General features: G+C 39.7%; 2 protein-coding genes across 2 annotated transcripts; both read left to right on the top strand.

The window, feature by feature from the left end:
- Positions 1-1,612: 1,612 nt before the first annotated feature.
- txk (TXK tyrosine kinase) lies at positions 1,613-10,326 on the top strand. Its single transcript, XM_074699384.1, has 16 exons — positions 1,613-2,378; positions 4,691-4,739; positions 6,080-6,161; positions 6,251-6,382; positions 6,469-6,533; positions 6,626-6,685; positions 6,790-6,844; positions 6,931-7,010; positions 7,098-7,222; positions 7,305-7,379; positions 8,777-8,948; positions 9,094-9,310; positions 9,392-9,456; positions 9,548-9,666; positions 9,905-10,062; positions 10,192-10,326. Exons 1-16 carry the CDS (start codon positions 2,366-2,368, stop codon positions 10,261-10,263), a joined length of 1,539 nt encoding a protein of 512 aa, XP_074555485.1. The 5' UTR covers positions 1,613-2,365; the 3' UTR covers positions 10,264-10,326.
- A 1,147-nt stretch (positions 10,327-11,473) lies between these two features.
- Positions 11,474-16,633, top strand: LOC141811056 (uncharacterized). The gene is made up of 10 exons (XM_074698909.1): positions 11,474-11,565; positions 12,214-12,387; positions 12,705-12,899; positions 12,987-13,171; positions 13,285-13,397; positions 13,493-13,632; positions 13,711-13,799; positions 13,891-15,837; positions 15,931-16,024; positions 16,100-16,633. The coding sequence occupies exons 2-10, from the start codon at positions 12,220-12,222 to the stop codon at positions 16,283-16,285; spliced, it is 3,117 nt and encodes a 1,038-aa protein (XP_074555010.1). The 5' UTR covers positions 11,474-11,565; positions 12,214-12,219; the 3' UTR covers positions 16,286-16,633.
- The last annotated feature ends 73 nt before the right edge of the window (positions 16,634-16,706 follow it).

The following is a 16,706-nucleotide window of genomic DNA, read 5'->3' as shown; positions in this document are numbered from 1 at the left end:
AGGCAGGCGAACACACACACACACACACGGACACGGACACACACAGACACACAGACTAAAACTTCCTCCCTGCTCTGACAGCAGCGTGTGAATGTGTGAGAACGTATGAGTGACGGAGAACAGAGGTCAGTGTGTGTGTGTGTGTGTGTGTGTGTGTGTGTGTGTGTGTGTGTGTGTGTGTGTGTGTGAGAGAGAGAGAGAGAGAGAGAGAGAGAGAGGTGGGCTGATAGTTCATTACATCACAGCTTTAATCTGAAACATTATGACTTTAATCTTGTTTAAATGTAATTTTATTCTAGAAACATGATCACTCAATCTCTTTGAATATTACAACTGAAATCTGGAAACATTGCTCCGTTTATCTCATAGAATTCAATCTTTTGTCTGGAAACATAATAAGGATAAACTTGTACCGCTATAACTTTGATCTGAGAACATTATAACTTTAATCTGGTTACATTATAACTTTAAACTGGTTAGATTATAACTTTAATCTGGTTACATTGTTTTTTTTTTATCTGTTTACATTATAATTTAATCTGGTTACATCATAATTTAAATCTTGTTCTATTATTACCATTATGTGTATACTTTATAACTTTAATCTGTTAACATCATAACTTTATTCTGTTTACATCATAACCTTAATCTGGTATATATTGTAACTTTAATCTGGTTACATAACGTTAATCTGGTTACATTATAATTGTTATCTGGTTACATTCTAACTTTAATTTGATTACATTCTAACTTTAATCTGGTAATATCGTAACTTTAATCTGGTTACATAATAACTTTAATCTTGCTGTATTATTACTTTTATGTGTATACATTACAACTTCAACCTGGTGACATTATAATTTTGATCTGGTTACATCCTAATATTAATTTGGTTTCATTACTTTTGTCTGTTTACATCATAACTTTAATCTGTTTACATAATAACGTTAATCTGGTTACATTCTAATGTTAATCTGGTTGTATTCTTACTTTAAACTGGTTATATCGTAACTTTAATCTGGTTACATTTTAACTTTAATCTTGTTGTATTATTACTTTTATGGGTATACATAACAGCTCTAGCCTGGTTACATTTGTTTAAATCTGTTTACATCATAACTTTAATCTGTTTACATCATAACCTTAATCTGGTATATATTGTAATTCTAATCTGGTTACATAAGGTTATTCTTGTTACATTATAATTTTAATCTGGTTACATTCCAACTTAAATCTGGTTACATTATAACTTTAATCTTGTTGTATTATTACTTTTTTGTGTATACATTACAACTTCAACCTGGTAACATTATAATTTTGATCTGGTTACATCCTAATATTAATTTGGTTTCATTACTTTTGTCTCTTTACATCATAACTTTAATCTGTTTACATAATAACGTTAATCTGGTTACATTCTTACTTTAAACTGGTTATATCGTAACTTTAATCTGGTTACATTTTAACTTTAATCTTGTTGTATTATTACTTTTATGTGTATACATTACAACTCTAACCCAGTTACATTTGTTTAAATCTGGTTACATCCTAACTTTACTTTGGTTACATTACTTCAGTCTGTTTACATTATAAAATTAATCTGGTTACATTCTGTATTTAACCTGAGATCAATTGGACTGTTATCACACAAGACAGTTGAGATTTATAGATTTTTGCAGAAACTAATGGTTTCACTGACTGAATAGCTCATTGACTTACACTCACTTTAACGTTTAGGCAGAGTTTTTTAAAATAACTGTCGACACATTTCAAATACTACAACACTAAAGGAGAAGAAGAAGAAGAAGAAGAAGACACATCTGTTAAGGGTCATCCTAAAACCACGCTGACCAGGTGTTTACTCTCTCTATGTGTGTGTGTCTGTTTTAGTGAGTAGAGGGGGTGCTTTCTGAGTTTCGTCACTCAGACGGATGCTTTGTGGTTTGTTCATGTCATTCTCTCACTTCCTCTCATGATCTTTGTGTATCTCTCTGTTAATCTGCTCCCATGAAGAACGACTGTTGAAGAACGACTGTTGAAGAACGACTGTAGCATGGTTTAATCTGTCAGATTATCATCAGCCAAACGTGTCTCTGGCTTCTTCTTCCCCCTCATATCTTCTTCTTCTCTTTGTTCACTCCTTCACTTGATTCTCACCTTCGCCTCCTTCACTTCCTCCGCCCACCTGCCTCTGCTCTCTCTGTCTCTTCCTCTCTCTTGTTTCTGTCGCTCTGCTCGTTCACACCTGGAGCATCACGCCAGCTTCATCGATGATCACAGCACAGACGTCTACGACCCTGAGAGACCTGCAGAGACAGACGAGAAGAGGAGGAGGAGGAGAAGAAGAGGAGGAAGACCATCAGCCATGATCCACCTGAGTAAGTGCTGACCTTTAGATCCAAACACCAAAGACAGAGGAGAGGGTTTTTGATAAAGAGAAGTCTGTTCAGGAGACCATTCAAAACGTGTGACACGGCAGAATCCAACAGAGTGAAATATTTCAGATTTTAATTTGCAGATATTTTGATTTCAGCTCAACGGGAAGTAACAGTTCTGCTTTTTAAAAACAGCTTCGTGTGCTAAAATCTGGAAATATCACATGTAACAAATCTTCAGATCAGACACAGAACAGAAGACGTAGTAATCAAAAAGTTAGAGCAGAGTTTCAAAGACTTTCATGATGTGAAACGTTGAGGATTATCTTTTTCACGCCAGGTCTGTGTGGAGTTGGTACAAAAAGAAACCAAACAATGATTTCACATCCCGCAGACACCAACACCAGCCCTCAGACTGGGTCCACAGCTTCTTTAATCAACTCTGGTTCAATGATTTCACAAACTGTGGCGCTGAACGTACAGATGTGTATATCTGCGCTTTAAGAAAGTGGTGACAGAGAAACGAGCCTCAGACGCTGTGAGTGCAGAGCGCTGAGTTCATAGAAACAATAATGAGCTTCAGTTAAAGTTTCACTTCTGTTTGTCTCACTGCCACAGCTCAAAGCTTTCTGTCCTGTCTCTCTGTTTCTCTCCTTTAGCTCAGCTAGCTGCTCCTAGCTTTCAGCTACATGCTAACGATAAAGTCATTGAAAACAGAAACATCACTATTTCCACATTCATGTTATTATGATAACATTTGCTACATGGACAGCGTTGAAGACTGGGCGTGACCTCTGTCTGAAAAGAAGAGCTGAGGGAACTTAAACTGTGTTCTTTCCTATGACCAGCAGGGGGCCAGCCTGTTTTTATAGAAGGTAGTCATTTAACATCATATATTTCACAGTAGGATGTTACTGAGTTAGCTTATGTTTACATTAAGAAGTTCATAATAAAGTGTCTATGAGGCACTAAGCCAGGAGTCTGCAACCTTTACTTTCATAAGAGCCGTTTTGCCTCAGCTCACCTGGATTAAAGTCATTCAGGAGCCACAAAATCTGCTTTAACTTCAAAACAAAGATGAAAAAGTGAAAAATTGTAAACGTAGTAAAACTCGTTAAAGATTATCAAAACTAGAAGTTTTTTGTGTTTGTGAAATTGTACATGTGATGTCTTGTTTTTCTATATTATATTTAATAAATTTGCAGATACAAAAAAATAAAATAAATGTGTAACAGCATGCATTTGTTCAATTTGCAAAATTTATGAAATTTCAATTGGTTGCATGATTCTTGCCAAATTTGAAATGTCAAATTTTGCAAAATAAAAGAAGATATTTAAAAGGCGAAAATAAAACAAAAAAATTCCCCAAACTATGAAATTTTAAAAATTTGCAAAAAATTGAATTTAAAGAATTAGCAAAAATTTTAGAAATTCAAAATATTTTGTATTTTTTTTAATTAATTTCAAAATTTTTGATTTAAAAAATGTAAAACAAAAAAATTAAAATGTCAAAAAATGTAATGCTGTTTTGACAGATGTGGTGCATTTTTAGGTTTAAAAAAATGTTAGCTCATGATTTTATTTAGTGTCCATGTCTTCAATCATCAATGCTCTCTGTAAGAAAAACAAAAATTCTTTATTTCAGTAATATTTTCCTAAAGCTACAAGGGGCCACTGCAGAGGAGTCAAAGGGCCGCAGGAGGCTCCAGAGCCACAGGTTGAAGACCCTTGCACTAAGCTAAAGAAAGTTAGTTTATATAAATATAATGTTTTTATGAAAAAGAGACATAATTATAATTTTGTCTTTTAGTATTTTGAAAGACTGATTTGAACTCTTGTTTGGTTTCTAGTTTTTGCAGCGTGACAGTCTCTGTTTCTTTTAGTCGTCAACGCTCACCTGTTTGAAGAGAAACAGGAAGACCTGCCGCTCTCTCACACACACGATGAACTGTGAGAAAATGACCCACAGCTGTCTGCTCACTCGCCCACAGAAGACACACACACACACACACACACACACACACACACACACACACACACACACACACACACACACACACACACACACACACACACATACTGACTTACATAGAGTGAGAAAGAGTGAGTTCTGCTGAAAAGGAAACTACACTTCCTGACAAAGACCTCCTACTCAAAGCCACAGAGAGGGCGCGTGTTCGTCTTAAAGCTGAGACACAGGGAGGCCTGTTATTTTTACCCAGAAGCCCTCTGATATCTCTAACCAATAACCCCCCCCTTAAAGAAACAATCCTTTAAAACATGATGTAACTCTTCTCTTCTTCTTCTTTGTCCAGATCACTCCATCCGCTCCTTCTTCTGCTGCTGCTGTGCTGTACAGACCAGGTACTTTCACCGTGTTCATCTTTCAAACATTCATCAACAACAACAGTTTGAGCTCTGAACATAAGTTTTTTTCATGTAACTGATGGGAAAAACACAAAATCTAGTGTAGCATCGTGTTAGCATGTTAGCTTCTGGTGACCTTCCTTCAAGTTTAATGAGATTTTATCTCATATGTGTATATATATTTAAAAAAAAGGTTGAGGGAAAAAAAACAACAACTCTGTCTCTTTTTTATTGGTAACCCTAACTTTACTTTTGGAGTCTAAACCTTAGAAAGAAGAGCCCCAGTTTGTTTATTTCAGCTAAATTACATTCAACTAAGCCAGGGGTCTTCAACCTGTGGCTCTGGAGCCTCATACGGCCCTTTGACTCCTCTGCAGTGGCTCCTTGTAGCTTTGAAAAATATAACTGAAATAAAGAATTTTTAAGTATTGATGATTGAAGACATGGACACTAGATAAAATAATGAGTTAACTTTTGTTAAACCTAAATATGCATCACATCTGTCAATACAGCTTAACATTTTTCTGTCATTTTTTTTTTTTTTTTTACATTTTTATTATTTTTTTTACTTTTTGTTTTACATTTTTTAAATCAAAAATTTAAAATTTATAAAAAAAAAAACACAAAATGTTTTGAATTTCTCAAATTTTTGCTAATTCTTTTAATTCAATTTTTTTGCAAAATTTTTCTTTTTTGCAAATTCGGAAAATTTGGCAAATGTTTAAAATTTCATAATTTGGGGAATTTTTTAATATTTTTTTCACGTTTTAAATATCTTGTTTTTTATTTGGCAAAATTTGACATTTTAAATTTCGCAAGAATTTTCAAACCACTTGAAATTTTATAAATTTTGCAAATTTAAGAAATGCATGATATTACACATTTATTTATTTTTTTGTATCTGCAAATTCATTAAATATAAAAAAAAAAAACAAGACATCACATGTAGAATTTTATAAACACAAAAAATTTCTAGTTTCGATAACTTTTCACGAGTTTTACTATGTTTACAATTATTCACTTTTCCATCTTTGTTTTGAAGATAAAGTTGATTTTGTGGCCCCTGAATGAATTTAATCCATGTGAGCTGAGGCAAAACGGCTCTTATGAAAGTAAAGGTTGCAGACCCCTGAACTCAGCCTAAATCGTCTTGTCGAATAAAATGAGTTTCTAAATGACTTGGTTTTAAACTTTTGCCAGAGTGATGGAATAAATATAAAAAAAGTCATTTTCATGAGGTGTTATGAAAGTTTCCACCTCTTATTCTGAGAGACAAGCTTTTTGAAAACAGCGGACTGTTCCTTTAAAATGTAAACTCCAGGGTTGGTTCATTTCAGGGAGTTCAGCACCCGCATGGAGCTGGAGGGCAGCACTTCTCTGTGTTTCCAGAGCAGACGGTACTCGGGCCCCAACTGCCGGGTAAGACCCAGAGTGTGGGTGAGTGTGTGTGTGTGTGTGTGTGTGTGTTAGTGTGTATCTGTGTGTGATGTCCCCTATCGTCGTTTCAGGTGGACAGGTCGAGGAAGAAGCTGCCCTGCCCTCCTCCTGAACATGACGACGGTGTAGGCGGGGCGATGCTGAGGGTCGTGGCGATGTATGACTTCACCGCTAAGGAGGACAGTGACCTCACACTCAAACAGGTACACACACACGCACGCACACACACACATACGACAGTCAAAACCAAGCAGTGAGTGTGTGTTAAAGTCCGGTGCCGTGTCCACAGGGAGAAGAGTACATCATCCTCCACAAACAGGACCAGCTGTGGTGGAGGGCGCAGGACAAACACGGGTAACCCAACGAGCTCAACCTGAACATGTTCGTAGATCGACCACGTCTGACTGTGTCGACTGACGATGTTTACTTCCTGTGCTTTCCTTCAGGAATAAAGGCTTCATCCCCAGTAACTACGTGACAGAAAGTGACAGGATCGAAGCTAACGTGTGAGTATTACTGCTTGTTTTTGGCGTCATCTTTACAGGAACATTTTCCTTCAGAAACAAAAACATCTCTTTGATAATAATCTATCTGTCCGTCTGTCTCTAAGGTGGTACTGTAAGAACATCACCAGGACTGAAGCTGAGCAGCTCCTGAGACAAGAGGTTGTGAGGATGTTTCCACAAACTGAAAAAGTTACAGTTGAGACCTTTAAGGATTTAAAAATGAACTGTTTCTGGTTACTCTCCAGGACAAAGAGGGGGGATTTGTGGTGCGGGAATCCAGTCAGAAAGGAGTCTACACCGTCTCGGTCTACACAAAAACAACAAGGTGATCCATGCCTACGTCTGTAGCTCAGATCCTTCCACTGAATAAGTTTTTATCTCTGAACTAAGCCTTTCACTTCTCTGTCTGCAGTGCAACCGGGGAAATTAAGCATTACCAGATCAAAACAAACGACTCTGGACTTTTCTACCTGGCAGAAAAATACACGTTCAGCACCATACCTGATGTCATACACTACCATGAACACAACGCAGCCGGTACAATCAAAACTACAGTCCACACATCTAATGACAGGAAAGTTTTTCATTTGATCCAACCTAACACTCAGTATTTTTGCAGGTATGGTTACGAGGTTGCGGTACGCTGTGGGGCCGATGGGGAAAGGTGTACCAGCCACTGCAGGATTCAGCTCAGGTAGATATAAATACATCCCCATAAAGCTGCTGTGAGCATCATTTGAATGATTTCATGATCAACGCTTCTGCAGAGTTCAGCCTGGGTGAATCATTTGCCCTTTTATGCAGATGATATCATGCTCTATATTTCCGATCAATCGGCTTGTTTCACTTTCGGTTTGATCAGATGTCTGCTGATAAAGGGTTCAGTGGAAACTCAGCTGCCTTAACTGACTCACCACATGCCCTGTGTCTAGAAACCTGTCAGTACTTTGTAGCGGTAAACGTAAAACTGTGAATTTTGAGCTGTGTGCTTTAAGCTTTGCTCTCAAGTGTCTTTATATGCAGATGATATCTCACTTTTTATCTCAGATGCCTGTTTGCCTTGAATTTTGCCTCTTCTGCGATTCTTACTTACTCTTTTCTAGCCACAAGTCCAGATAAAGAAACCTAAAAATGAATTTATCTTTTTTGTAGCACAAAGATTCCCAGACTGATGATAAAGTAGAGAGTAGCATTAAGTCTCTCCTTATGCAGATGATATCCTGCTCTATGTCTCAGACTTTGGAGGTTGTTTTAGGGACTATTTACACAGCAACAGTTTTAGGATGAAACACAAAAGTTTAGTTGCATTTCAGCCTCCTGTTTACAAGAAATGTTATAGCTGACTTAAAACAGAAACTTTTATAAAACAGCCTCCAGAGTGGAATTTTTCTGAAATGCCGTGAACACTGTTGGTGTGTAAACAGTGAACCAAAGTTTTCAGAGGAAATGCTGACATTACGCTCCGCTTAGTGAAAATGAATTCTCAGTGAAAATGCATTTGATATGTATAACAAATGATCAGTCCACCTCTACTTTGGAGGGATCTACCAAAAGACACTATTGGACAAGACAGCTATCGCCACCTATAGGCCTGGCATGCTTACTACAGGGTTTTCAGACCTTCAGTGTTTCCGTGTAAAAAGATTTTTCACAGCATTTCGTCTTCGATCTCATAGCAAATTTGACCATTCATATCTCGTGTCTTGTGGCCTGTTTTCCTCTTGGTCTTACCTGGCATTGTGTTTAAAAATGGTTGACGGAAACTGTGCCATCTTCAATAACTTCATAAAAGTTCCAAACCTTTGAATTATTTTGTTTTAATGGTGGTAGAAAGTGGCCATGACAGTCTGTGGTTGGATTTGAATATATGATATAAGCTTTGACAGTCTCATTTTCTTCAATCCGAGATATTTGCATTTGTCATCTTTATATGCAGATGATGTTGTTGTAATGTAACATAGGACAACCACCATGGCACTGTACAGTGAAGGCGCTCTGAAACTTCTTTCCAGGTTTTCTTATATTTCCTTCTTCCTCTTTAATTCTACATCACTTCCTCTTTCTCTTTCTTTCCGTTACCCCACCCTCCAGAGAAGTGGGAGATCAACCCCAGCGAGCTGACCTTCATGAAGGAGCTGGGCAGCGGGCAGTTCGGCGTGGTGAGGCTGGGGAAGTGGAGGGCTCAGCACAAAGTGGCCATCAAGACCATCAGAGAGGGAGCCATGTACGAGGAGGACTTCATCGAGGAGGCCAAAGTCATGATGTAAGAGCAGGAGGAGGAGGAGGAGGGTTGATCTGGACAGGAAGTCCACGCTGGCATGAGAACAGGGAACAGAGAAAGAGTTTGAAAACTGTGTGAGGTTCTCGTATGGAAGTGAAAATGTGGCTCTGTTGTTTGTCTGCTCTAGGAGGTTGTGCCACCCTAAACTGGTGCAGCTGTATGGCGTTTGCTTGCAGCAGCGCCCCCTATTGATCGTGGCGGAGTTCATGGAGAATGGCTGCCTGCTGAACTTCCTGCGGCAGAAAGGCGGGGCTCTCAAGGACGCGTGGCTTCTCTCCATGTGCCAGGATGTTTGTGAAGGGATGGAGTACCTGGAGGCTCACAGCTTCATCCACAGAGACCTGGTGGGTCCTTCTTTACGTCTATGACTTTCCAAAAAACGGTTTATAGTTTTTAAACTAAATGTTGTTTTTTTTGACATCCAGGCAGCCAGAAACTGTCTGGTCAACGAACACAATGTGGTGAAAGTCAGTGACTTTGGGTTGACCAGGTATGGCAGCGCCCTTGTTTTTAATTTCATTTTTGACAGCTGTGCTCTTGAAGCTTATCTAACACATATTTTATGGTTTCCATGATTGTAGGTATGTTCTAGACAACCAGTACACAAGCTCCAGTGGTGCCAAGTTTCCTGTAAAGTGGTCTCCTCCTGAAGTTCTCCACTACAGCAAATACAGCAGCAAGTCTGACGTTTGGTCCTTTGGTGAGGAAACATTCAGTTTACCATCTGAACCAGACTGTAACATGTTTATTCCTGCTGCCTCAAAGATCTGCTTTGTTGAATGGTTGTGTATGTGGTCTCCATTGCCTTTGGAGTCAGCCTCATGTGGACACTTAAGGAACTGCAGTTTTCAACACTTCCCCATCCTTTCCTGATGACTGGAGGTTGTTACAGCGGCGTCTGTGATGTCAAAGCTTTATGAATGTGTGTTTGTGTGCAGGTGTGGTGATGTGGGAGATCTACTCAGAGGGTCGGACTCCGTTTGAAAACCGCACCAACTCTGAGGTCGTCACTGACATCACCGGAGGAGTCAGACTGTACCGCCCACACCGCGCCTCTCAGCCGCTCTACGCCATCATGTACCGCTGCTGGCACGAGGTAAATCATCAAAACTCTTCAGTTACATTAAGCTACTAAATTTTCCTACCAACATTTAGAAAAAAACATCTTAAGTTGTTGACCTTTAATTAACCATCTGAAATCTTCTTTATCCTCTCGGCGATGTAGAGAGCTCAAGGTCGACCACCTTTCTCAGAACTTCTGGAGGATATCAGGAAACTGGCAGAAAACCCGGACTAACATGAACAGAGTTGGTTAAAAAGGCTTTAAAACTGTACTGTACTTTACTTTACTGTAAATAATGAACATACAAACTATATTTTATGACTGTAAATAACTGTTTTGTCAATAAAAACTGCCTGACTGATGCTTTCCTGTCTTCAAGTGTTGCTTTCATGGTCTGTGGTAACTCAGAAACTTAATGACCATTAACAGGTGCAGATCTTCATTTGTTGAATTAAAAACTGGGCTCAGTAGCTGTTCAGGTTTTAGCAAATTGAAAGGACACCTCTGTAAGTGAGTGTTATTTTATATTATTTAATCATTTGTTTCTTTTCAATAAGACTGAATCAGTTTTCTTTAGGTCAACATCAAACAGGAAACTGCTAGACTGAAGGATGAGAGGTAGTAAAATAGCTCAGTGCACTTAAGATGACAGCAGGTGGTGCTAGAGAGCTTCTTTTAATGTAGAGGAATTGTTTTTGACAGGTTAACATGTAGGTAAAAGATACAAAACCGATTGTTTTTGTTTGTTTTTTAAAGAAAAAAATAAACAGATCCCCAGAGTATCTCAGTTTGAACTTTTTTTTTGTTACCTTTACCAAAAATTATGTTATTATAAGCAAGGGTTGTTTTTTTTTCTTAACTATGATGGCATTTTTAAGATTATTATGACAAACTTCGTTCATAACTTTGTCATTTGTCACCCCTTTTATTCAATCGCATTTAATGGCTTGTTTTGTTTTAAATGTGTTTCTGCTTGGAGCAACAGTTCAGTCTTTATTGCCATTTCAGACAATTTTTGAGTTCCTTCATTTGTAAATTCTGTTAAAAAAAAAAATCCTGTTAAAATAAGCAAAAAATATGAACTTTTTCATTCAGTATATTTCTGTTATACTATTTTTTAACAGTTTAAGAGGCAAAATAAACAGTTAATTATTTAAAATTGTACGGTTTAGCAGACGCTTAGTCCAAGGTGAATAAAACACAAGCAAGAATCTTCCTTTAACTGTGTAATTTTTAAACAAACCGTTAAAATGCGTCCATTTCCACCTGTAAACAAACGGTGTTCGAGGAGAAGTCGTTATTTCAAATTTTAAAATGTCCGTTCGAAAGATAATTAGTTTTAGAACGAGTTATGTTGACGTCACGTTCTGCCCGCTGCGTGGCGGGAGGCGTTGCTAAGGCAACACGAGCACACACTGTGGGGCTGACTTCTCTGGTGACTCTGAGCACACACACGCTCCAAACATTACTCCAGTGTTTACGTCCGTAACAGCAGCTCACCGTGAAGTTTAAACGAGCAGAGAAGTCACCTCTAAGGTAAGAAATGTGTGTTCAGTTCCGTTTCAGCGCTTTTAAGAACAAATAACGGAACGGTTTGTTCACTGAACTCATTTTTATCGCTAATATTCATCATGACTAGCAAAACAGAGTCCAGCCCTGTTGTGCTGTCCTTCATGAATGGTGTAGGGATGAATAATGATTTACAAGGGAATCAAATAATCTCCAATAAATCTAAAAGGCTAGTTGTGTTAGTCCAGCCACCCAGAACTTTGAATATCAATGTTGTTCTGTGAGATTAAGTGAAGTATTAACAAAACTTCAAAACTATTTGTGAGTTTTTAGCGGCTATAGTAATTGTGTAAAGATTGCTGGCAGTGTGCCCCCCCCAAAAAAAAATCCATAATCATTTTAATTCCTAAACACTTCAGCAAAATGTTAGTGTTTGTCACAATTTTGGTCAGGACCTCAGTTAAGTCATTAAGTATTTCATTCTGAATTTTTACCCCCAAAATTTGAGCGTATACATTTACACAGTCAATGAATCTTTTAATAGTCAATCTTATGATTATCTGTATTATAACCATGACTATCAAATATTGGCAGGAATAATAAACTGATTAAATGAGTTATATGTTGTTTTATGAGGTTTTATTTATTTTTTTTAATAACTTCTATTCCTCCCAGAGAATCATGGAGCGTTACGAGTCCCTGGGTCTTGTCGGTGAGGGCAGTTACGGCACGGTGCTGAAGTGTCGTCACAGGGAATCAGGCCGCCTCGTCGCCATCAAGAAGTTCCAGGACTCGGATGATGACAAGACGGTGAAGAAGATCGCTCAGAGGGAAATCAAGCTGTTAAGGGTACCTGTCAATCAATCCATCAGCCAATCAGTCACCAAGTAACTGAGCAGCGAGCGGCCCCTTTGAGCCTGAAACCTGAGTGACTGAAAGCACAAAAGCAGCCTGTCAATCATGGAACAAACCAAGTCACGACAAGTCAGAGTCTGAGACACAAACAAAGTCATAGAGTTGGTGTGAGGGTAAAGATAGAAAGAAGAGAAACAAACAGGTCACGGGTTTATGTACAGGATGAAGACCTTCATAAGGGCTTTGTGGGTTTACTTTGAGTATCCAGCTCTAAATTTAAAAATCCTTCTCTCATCTTTCTCACCATCCAGCAACTGCGTCACGAAAACCTGGTAAACCTCCTTGAGGTGTGGAAGCGCCGGCGCCGCTGGTACCTGGTGTTTGAGTTTGTGGAGCGAACACTTCTTGATGATTTGGAGCAAAACCAGAGCGGACTAGACCTCAACACCAGCCGGCAGTTTCTGTTCCAAATCCTGAGGGCTGTGGCCTTCTGTCACCAGCAAAATGTGATTTCTCTATAGGCTTACAAATCCAATCAACCAGGCCATGAAAGGCTGAGTTTTTATGTGGTTTTATTGTCATTTTACTCCTAGATAATCCACCGTGACATCAAACCGGAGAACATCCTCATCTCTCAGGGGGGCGTGGTCAAACTGTGCGACTTTGGCTTTGCTCGGACGATGACAGCGCCCTCTGATGGAGCTGTCTACACTGACTACGTGGCCACTCGCTGGTACAGAGCCCCTGAACTGCTGGTGGGAGACACCAAGTATGGAAAGTAGGTGTTTCTGCTTCCATGTCTGGATGTTAGCCTTAGCTTATCAGTGCAGAGAATCCTGACAAGTGTATGTTTCTGTGTGTCTATGTATGTTTGTGTGTGTGTGTGTGTAGACCAGTGGATGTGTGGGCCGTTGGTTGTCTGCTGTTAGAGATGTTAACAGGTCAACCACTGTTTCCTGGAGACTCTGACCTTGATCAGATATATCACATCGTCAGGTGCTTTGGTGAGCTCATACTGTTGATATAAACATGTAAAATCTCGTTTTTATACTCTATCAACACCTTTTCTGTCTTTGGTGGCTCTTTATTTTAATGACAGGTAACTTGACAGCTCATCACCAGGAGTTGTTCTACAGGAACCCGGTCTTTTCTGGGGTCAGGCTGCCCCAGTGTTCTGGCAAAGTCCAACTGGAGCAGCGCTTCCCATCAATCCCAGCCAACGCTCTCGACATTGCACAGGTAGAGTGTTAGTTGGAAGCTTAAGGATAAGTCAACTTTAGAGTGAGACCGATTAAATCATTGTGTTGTCTTCTACAGAACTGTCTCCAGTTGGACCCAGAAAACAGGGCTCAGTGTTCAGAACTTTTGGAGCACACTATGTTTACGCATGACTCGTTCGACGTCAGGTAAAGTCATGAACTCAGTATATTTGCACCTTATCTCGTCACCCATTTACTGTCAATTGCTAACTTGCTCTCTATTTTTGCATCGAAATAGGTTCTTGGATGAGCTAAATGTTAAGATCCAAAAAGAGCACAGAGAAAACTCTACCCTTCCTAAAATAGCCAGAGCCCAAAGACGAGAAAAAGATGACGGGGATGCCAAGACTGGTAGAGGCAAAGATAAGAAACAACATGAAGAGAAGTCAAGCAAGGAAAAGGAAAAAGTGGATAAAGAAGACAAGTTACCCAAAACTAAAGGCAAGCAGCCTTCAAAGCCAAAAAACATTCGTAATACCTCAGAACCAACCATGTCAACAAAACAATCCAAAACAACAACTGCCAAGATCATTGACAGTCCAGCAAAACCATCCAAAAACAACCATGAGAAGAGCATGAGATGTAAAGCTGCTAAGACCACTGGTGCAGAGGTCAGGAAGGACCCTGAAAATCCTAAACCCCAATCCTCTGACCCATCTGAGGCATCCAGTATGACAACGGGCAACTTGGTAGATGTAACACCAAAGAAAACACAGGAGAAAACAATAAATTTACCCAACAAACATGTGTCAAGTGAGGCTGAGAGAAGCGTGATGGAGAAGCAGAAGTCACCCAAATTTGAGGCAAGTCGAGACTGTGGGGAAAGCAGGAACACCTCAAACCCAAAGATACTCTCTGACATCGACACAGTCAATACTTTATCTCCTTCTTTAAAAGCGTTCACTGATCAAACTGAAACAGAATCAGCTCAGGAAACGAGCCAAATGTCCCGCCCAGAGTACCCTAAAGCTACTGAATTGTCCAACAGAGACCTCACTGTGCAAGCAGCTGAAGTCGCTGGGACAAGTGTTTCACCATGCAAGATGACAACTTCTTCAAAGCATTACAAACGTTTAAATGTGGACACAAAGCAAAGGCTGACCTCTGAATGCCCAAAAGTCTTACCATCAACCACCAATCCGTCAAAGACTACCTCAAAGTCTGGGCCTAAGATTACCAAAGGCAGCACTTCTTTATCCTCCGGTCCTTTCAAGAGTCTCACCTCAGATCTTTCAGCTCAGTCCTCACAGGTTTTTGTTGGAGAAAGTCTGGGAAATGTCTCTACAACAGCAACAAAAGGAACCCTCAGAACAAGATCCTCTTTGGATACTAAACCTTTAGATAACACCACATTCATACCTGTCGAACCTTTGACAGACTTCCAAACGGACAAGGACTTTGATGAAGCATTGAGTCGTAATACTCTGAAAGAGAACGTCAAGGAGAACCATGGACTCTTGACAAGAAACCTCAAGAAGGATTCACAGTACTTTGAGACATCTTGTGTTTCCAGCAACATCCATCAACAAAGCACTACCACATCCAAGATCACCACAGAACCCAGAGCAAAATCAATCTCTATGCCCCCAGACGAAATCCCTAAAACCAGAACACCACTGGGGATCAGAAAAGCTCTGAAAGTCTCTGATAAAGACAACAGAGAGGATGTTTCCTCATCCTCCTTTCCAGTTGAGTCTTCATTGGATCACACCTCAGAGGTTGAGAAGAAAGAACCCAGCTTGAAATCATTGAAATCTCTCCATTCCATGATGGGGGATCCCAAAACAGCCCTTGAATCTTTTGGGAACCACACCACTTCCCCGACAACAATGACCTCAGAGTCCCTTAAAACTACATTTCCTACAGAGATGAGAAAAAAAAGAGACAACTCTGACAGGAACGACTCAACTGACGTATCTACAAACTCAGATTCTACCCCAGTGGCAAATCCAGACCATGGTAGCCCGATAGGGATCTTGCACAACTTGTACACTGTGGACCGTGATGTGCTGAGTTCCTCTCCCCCTCCTCCTCCTCCTCCTCCCTCTTCAACTCCTCTTCAACTCCTGCGTCCATCTTCTACACACCTTGTGCCCTCTATCTCAGCAGTCAGTACCAGCAGCCCTTCCTCCAGTGATCACTTCTACTCGGGGGCAGGTTTCCACCCCGGGCTCCACGACCTCAGGTACTTAAGTTTTCCCTTAACCACAGTACTCAGACCAAAGCCAACAGGCTGGAAGATTTCCACATCTAACAACATTTTGTGTGTTTCTCTCAGGGCTTCAGACAAACCAAGGAATCAAGGGGGCATTTACGGCCGACCGACCCAACAATCCTTGCCTGGTCACCTCACAGGATCACTAAGTTATCAGGTAATACAACATTTGTATAAGTTTGTGCGTACACACTTAAGACTTCCAAAAATACCTCTGTCTCTTTCTTTTCAGGTGCCAGAGAAGAGTCACATCCGTGAGCACTCCTTCCAATCCGACCTCTGTCACTTCAGTAGCACCAGCAGCATAATGGGGACCAAAAGGAAGTCCGACATCCACCTCCCAGATCTTAAAAGCTCAACGCGGCCAGAGCTAAAAGGCAAAGAGGGTATGAACTCTAAACATGCACAGAAACCCTGATGGTACCTCAAACACAACTTTTTAAAGGCACAGTCTTTGATTCTTGAAGTTAGAGCATCTTGCTTGGAGCAAAACTTGAGGGTTTAGAAACAATGAGGGGTTAATTTTCTTACTTTTTTTAGAAGTCCATTTAGCAGCATTTCCTTTGAAGATATTTTCCTCTTACGATAAACAAAACATGAAAGGACCTCCCAAAGACCAAAGAAGTGTTCCCTCCAAACACAACAGATCTGATACACAACACAAACAGAAGCACTGTACCAAACACTGCTCCATTCACTTAAATGGGACTTTAGGAAACACGTTTGTGTCTTGTGTAAATCAATGATCTGGTCGCCTTAACATTTAACAAACATGGTATTTTAAAAAGACATTGTATTGACAAGAAATTTTCAGCATCTGCTTAAAGGTTTTAAGAATT

Source organism: Halichoeres trimaculatus, unplaced genomic scaffold (assembly GCF_033239565.1).
Source record: "Halichoeres trimaculatus isolate MK-OKI-2021-1 unplaced genomic scaffold, fHalTri1.1 fHalTri1_scaffold_22, whole genome shotgun sequence".
In the NCBI taxonomy this organism is placed as follows: Eukaryota; Metazoa; Chordata; class Actinopteri; order Labriformes; family Labridae; genus Halichoeres; species Halichoeres trimaculatus.
This window is presented reverse-complemented; position numbering and strand designations above follow the sequence as displayed.

Coding starts and splice junctions, on each gene's coding strand:
- LOC141811056 (XM_074698909.1), top strand. CDS start 12,220: ATGGAGCGTTACGAGTCCCTGGGTCTTGTCGGTGAGGGCAGTTACGGC. Junction 13,633..13,710: donor ACGCTCTCGACATTGCACAG/GTAGAGTGTTAG, acceptor TGTCTTCTACAG/AACTGTCTCCAGTTGGACCC. Junction 15,838..15,930: donor CCCGGGCTCCACGACCTCAG/GTACTTAAGTTT, acceptor TGTTTCTCTCAG/GGCTTCAGACAAACCAAGGA.
- txk (XM_074699384.1), top strand. Junction 7,223..7,304: donor CCATGAACACAACGCAGCCG/GTACAATCAAAA, acceptor GTATTTTTGCAG/GTATGGTTACGAGGTTGCGG. Junction 8,949..9,093: donor GAGGAGGCCAAAGTCATGAT/GTAAGAGCAGGA, acceptor TGTCTGCTCTAG/GAGGTTGTGCCACCCTAAAC.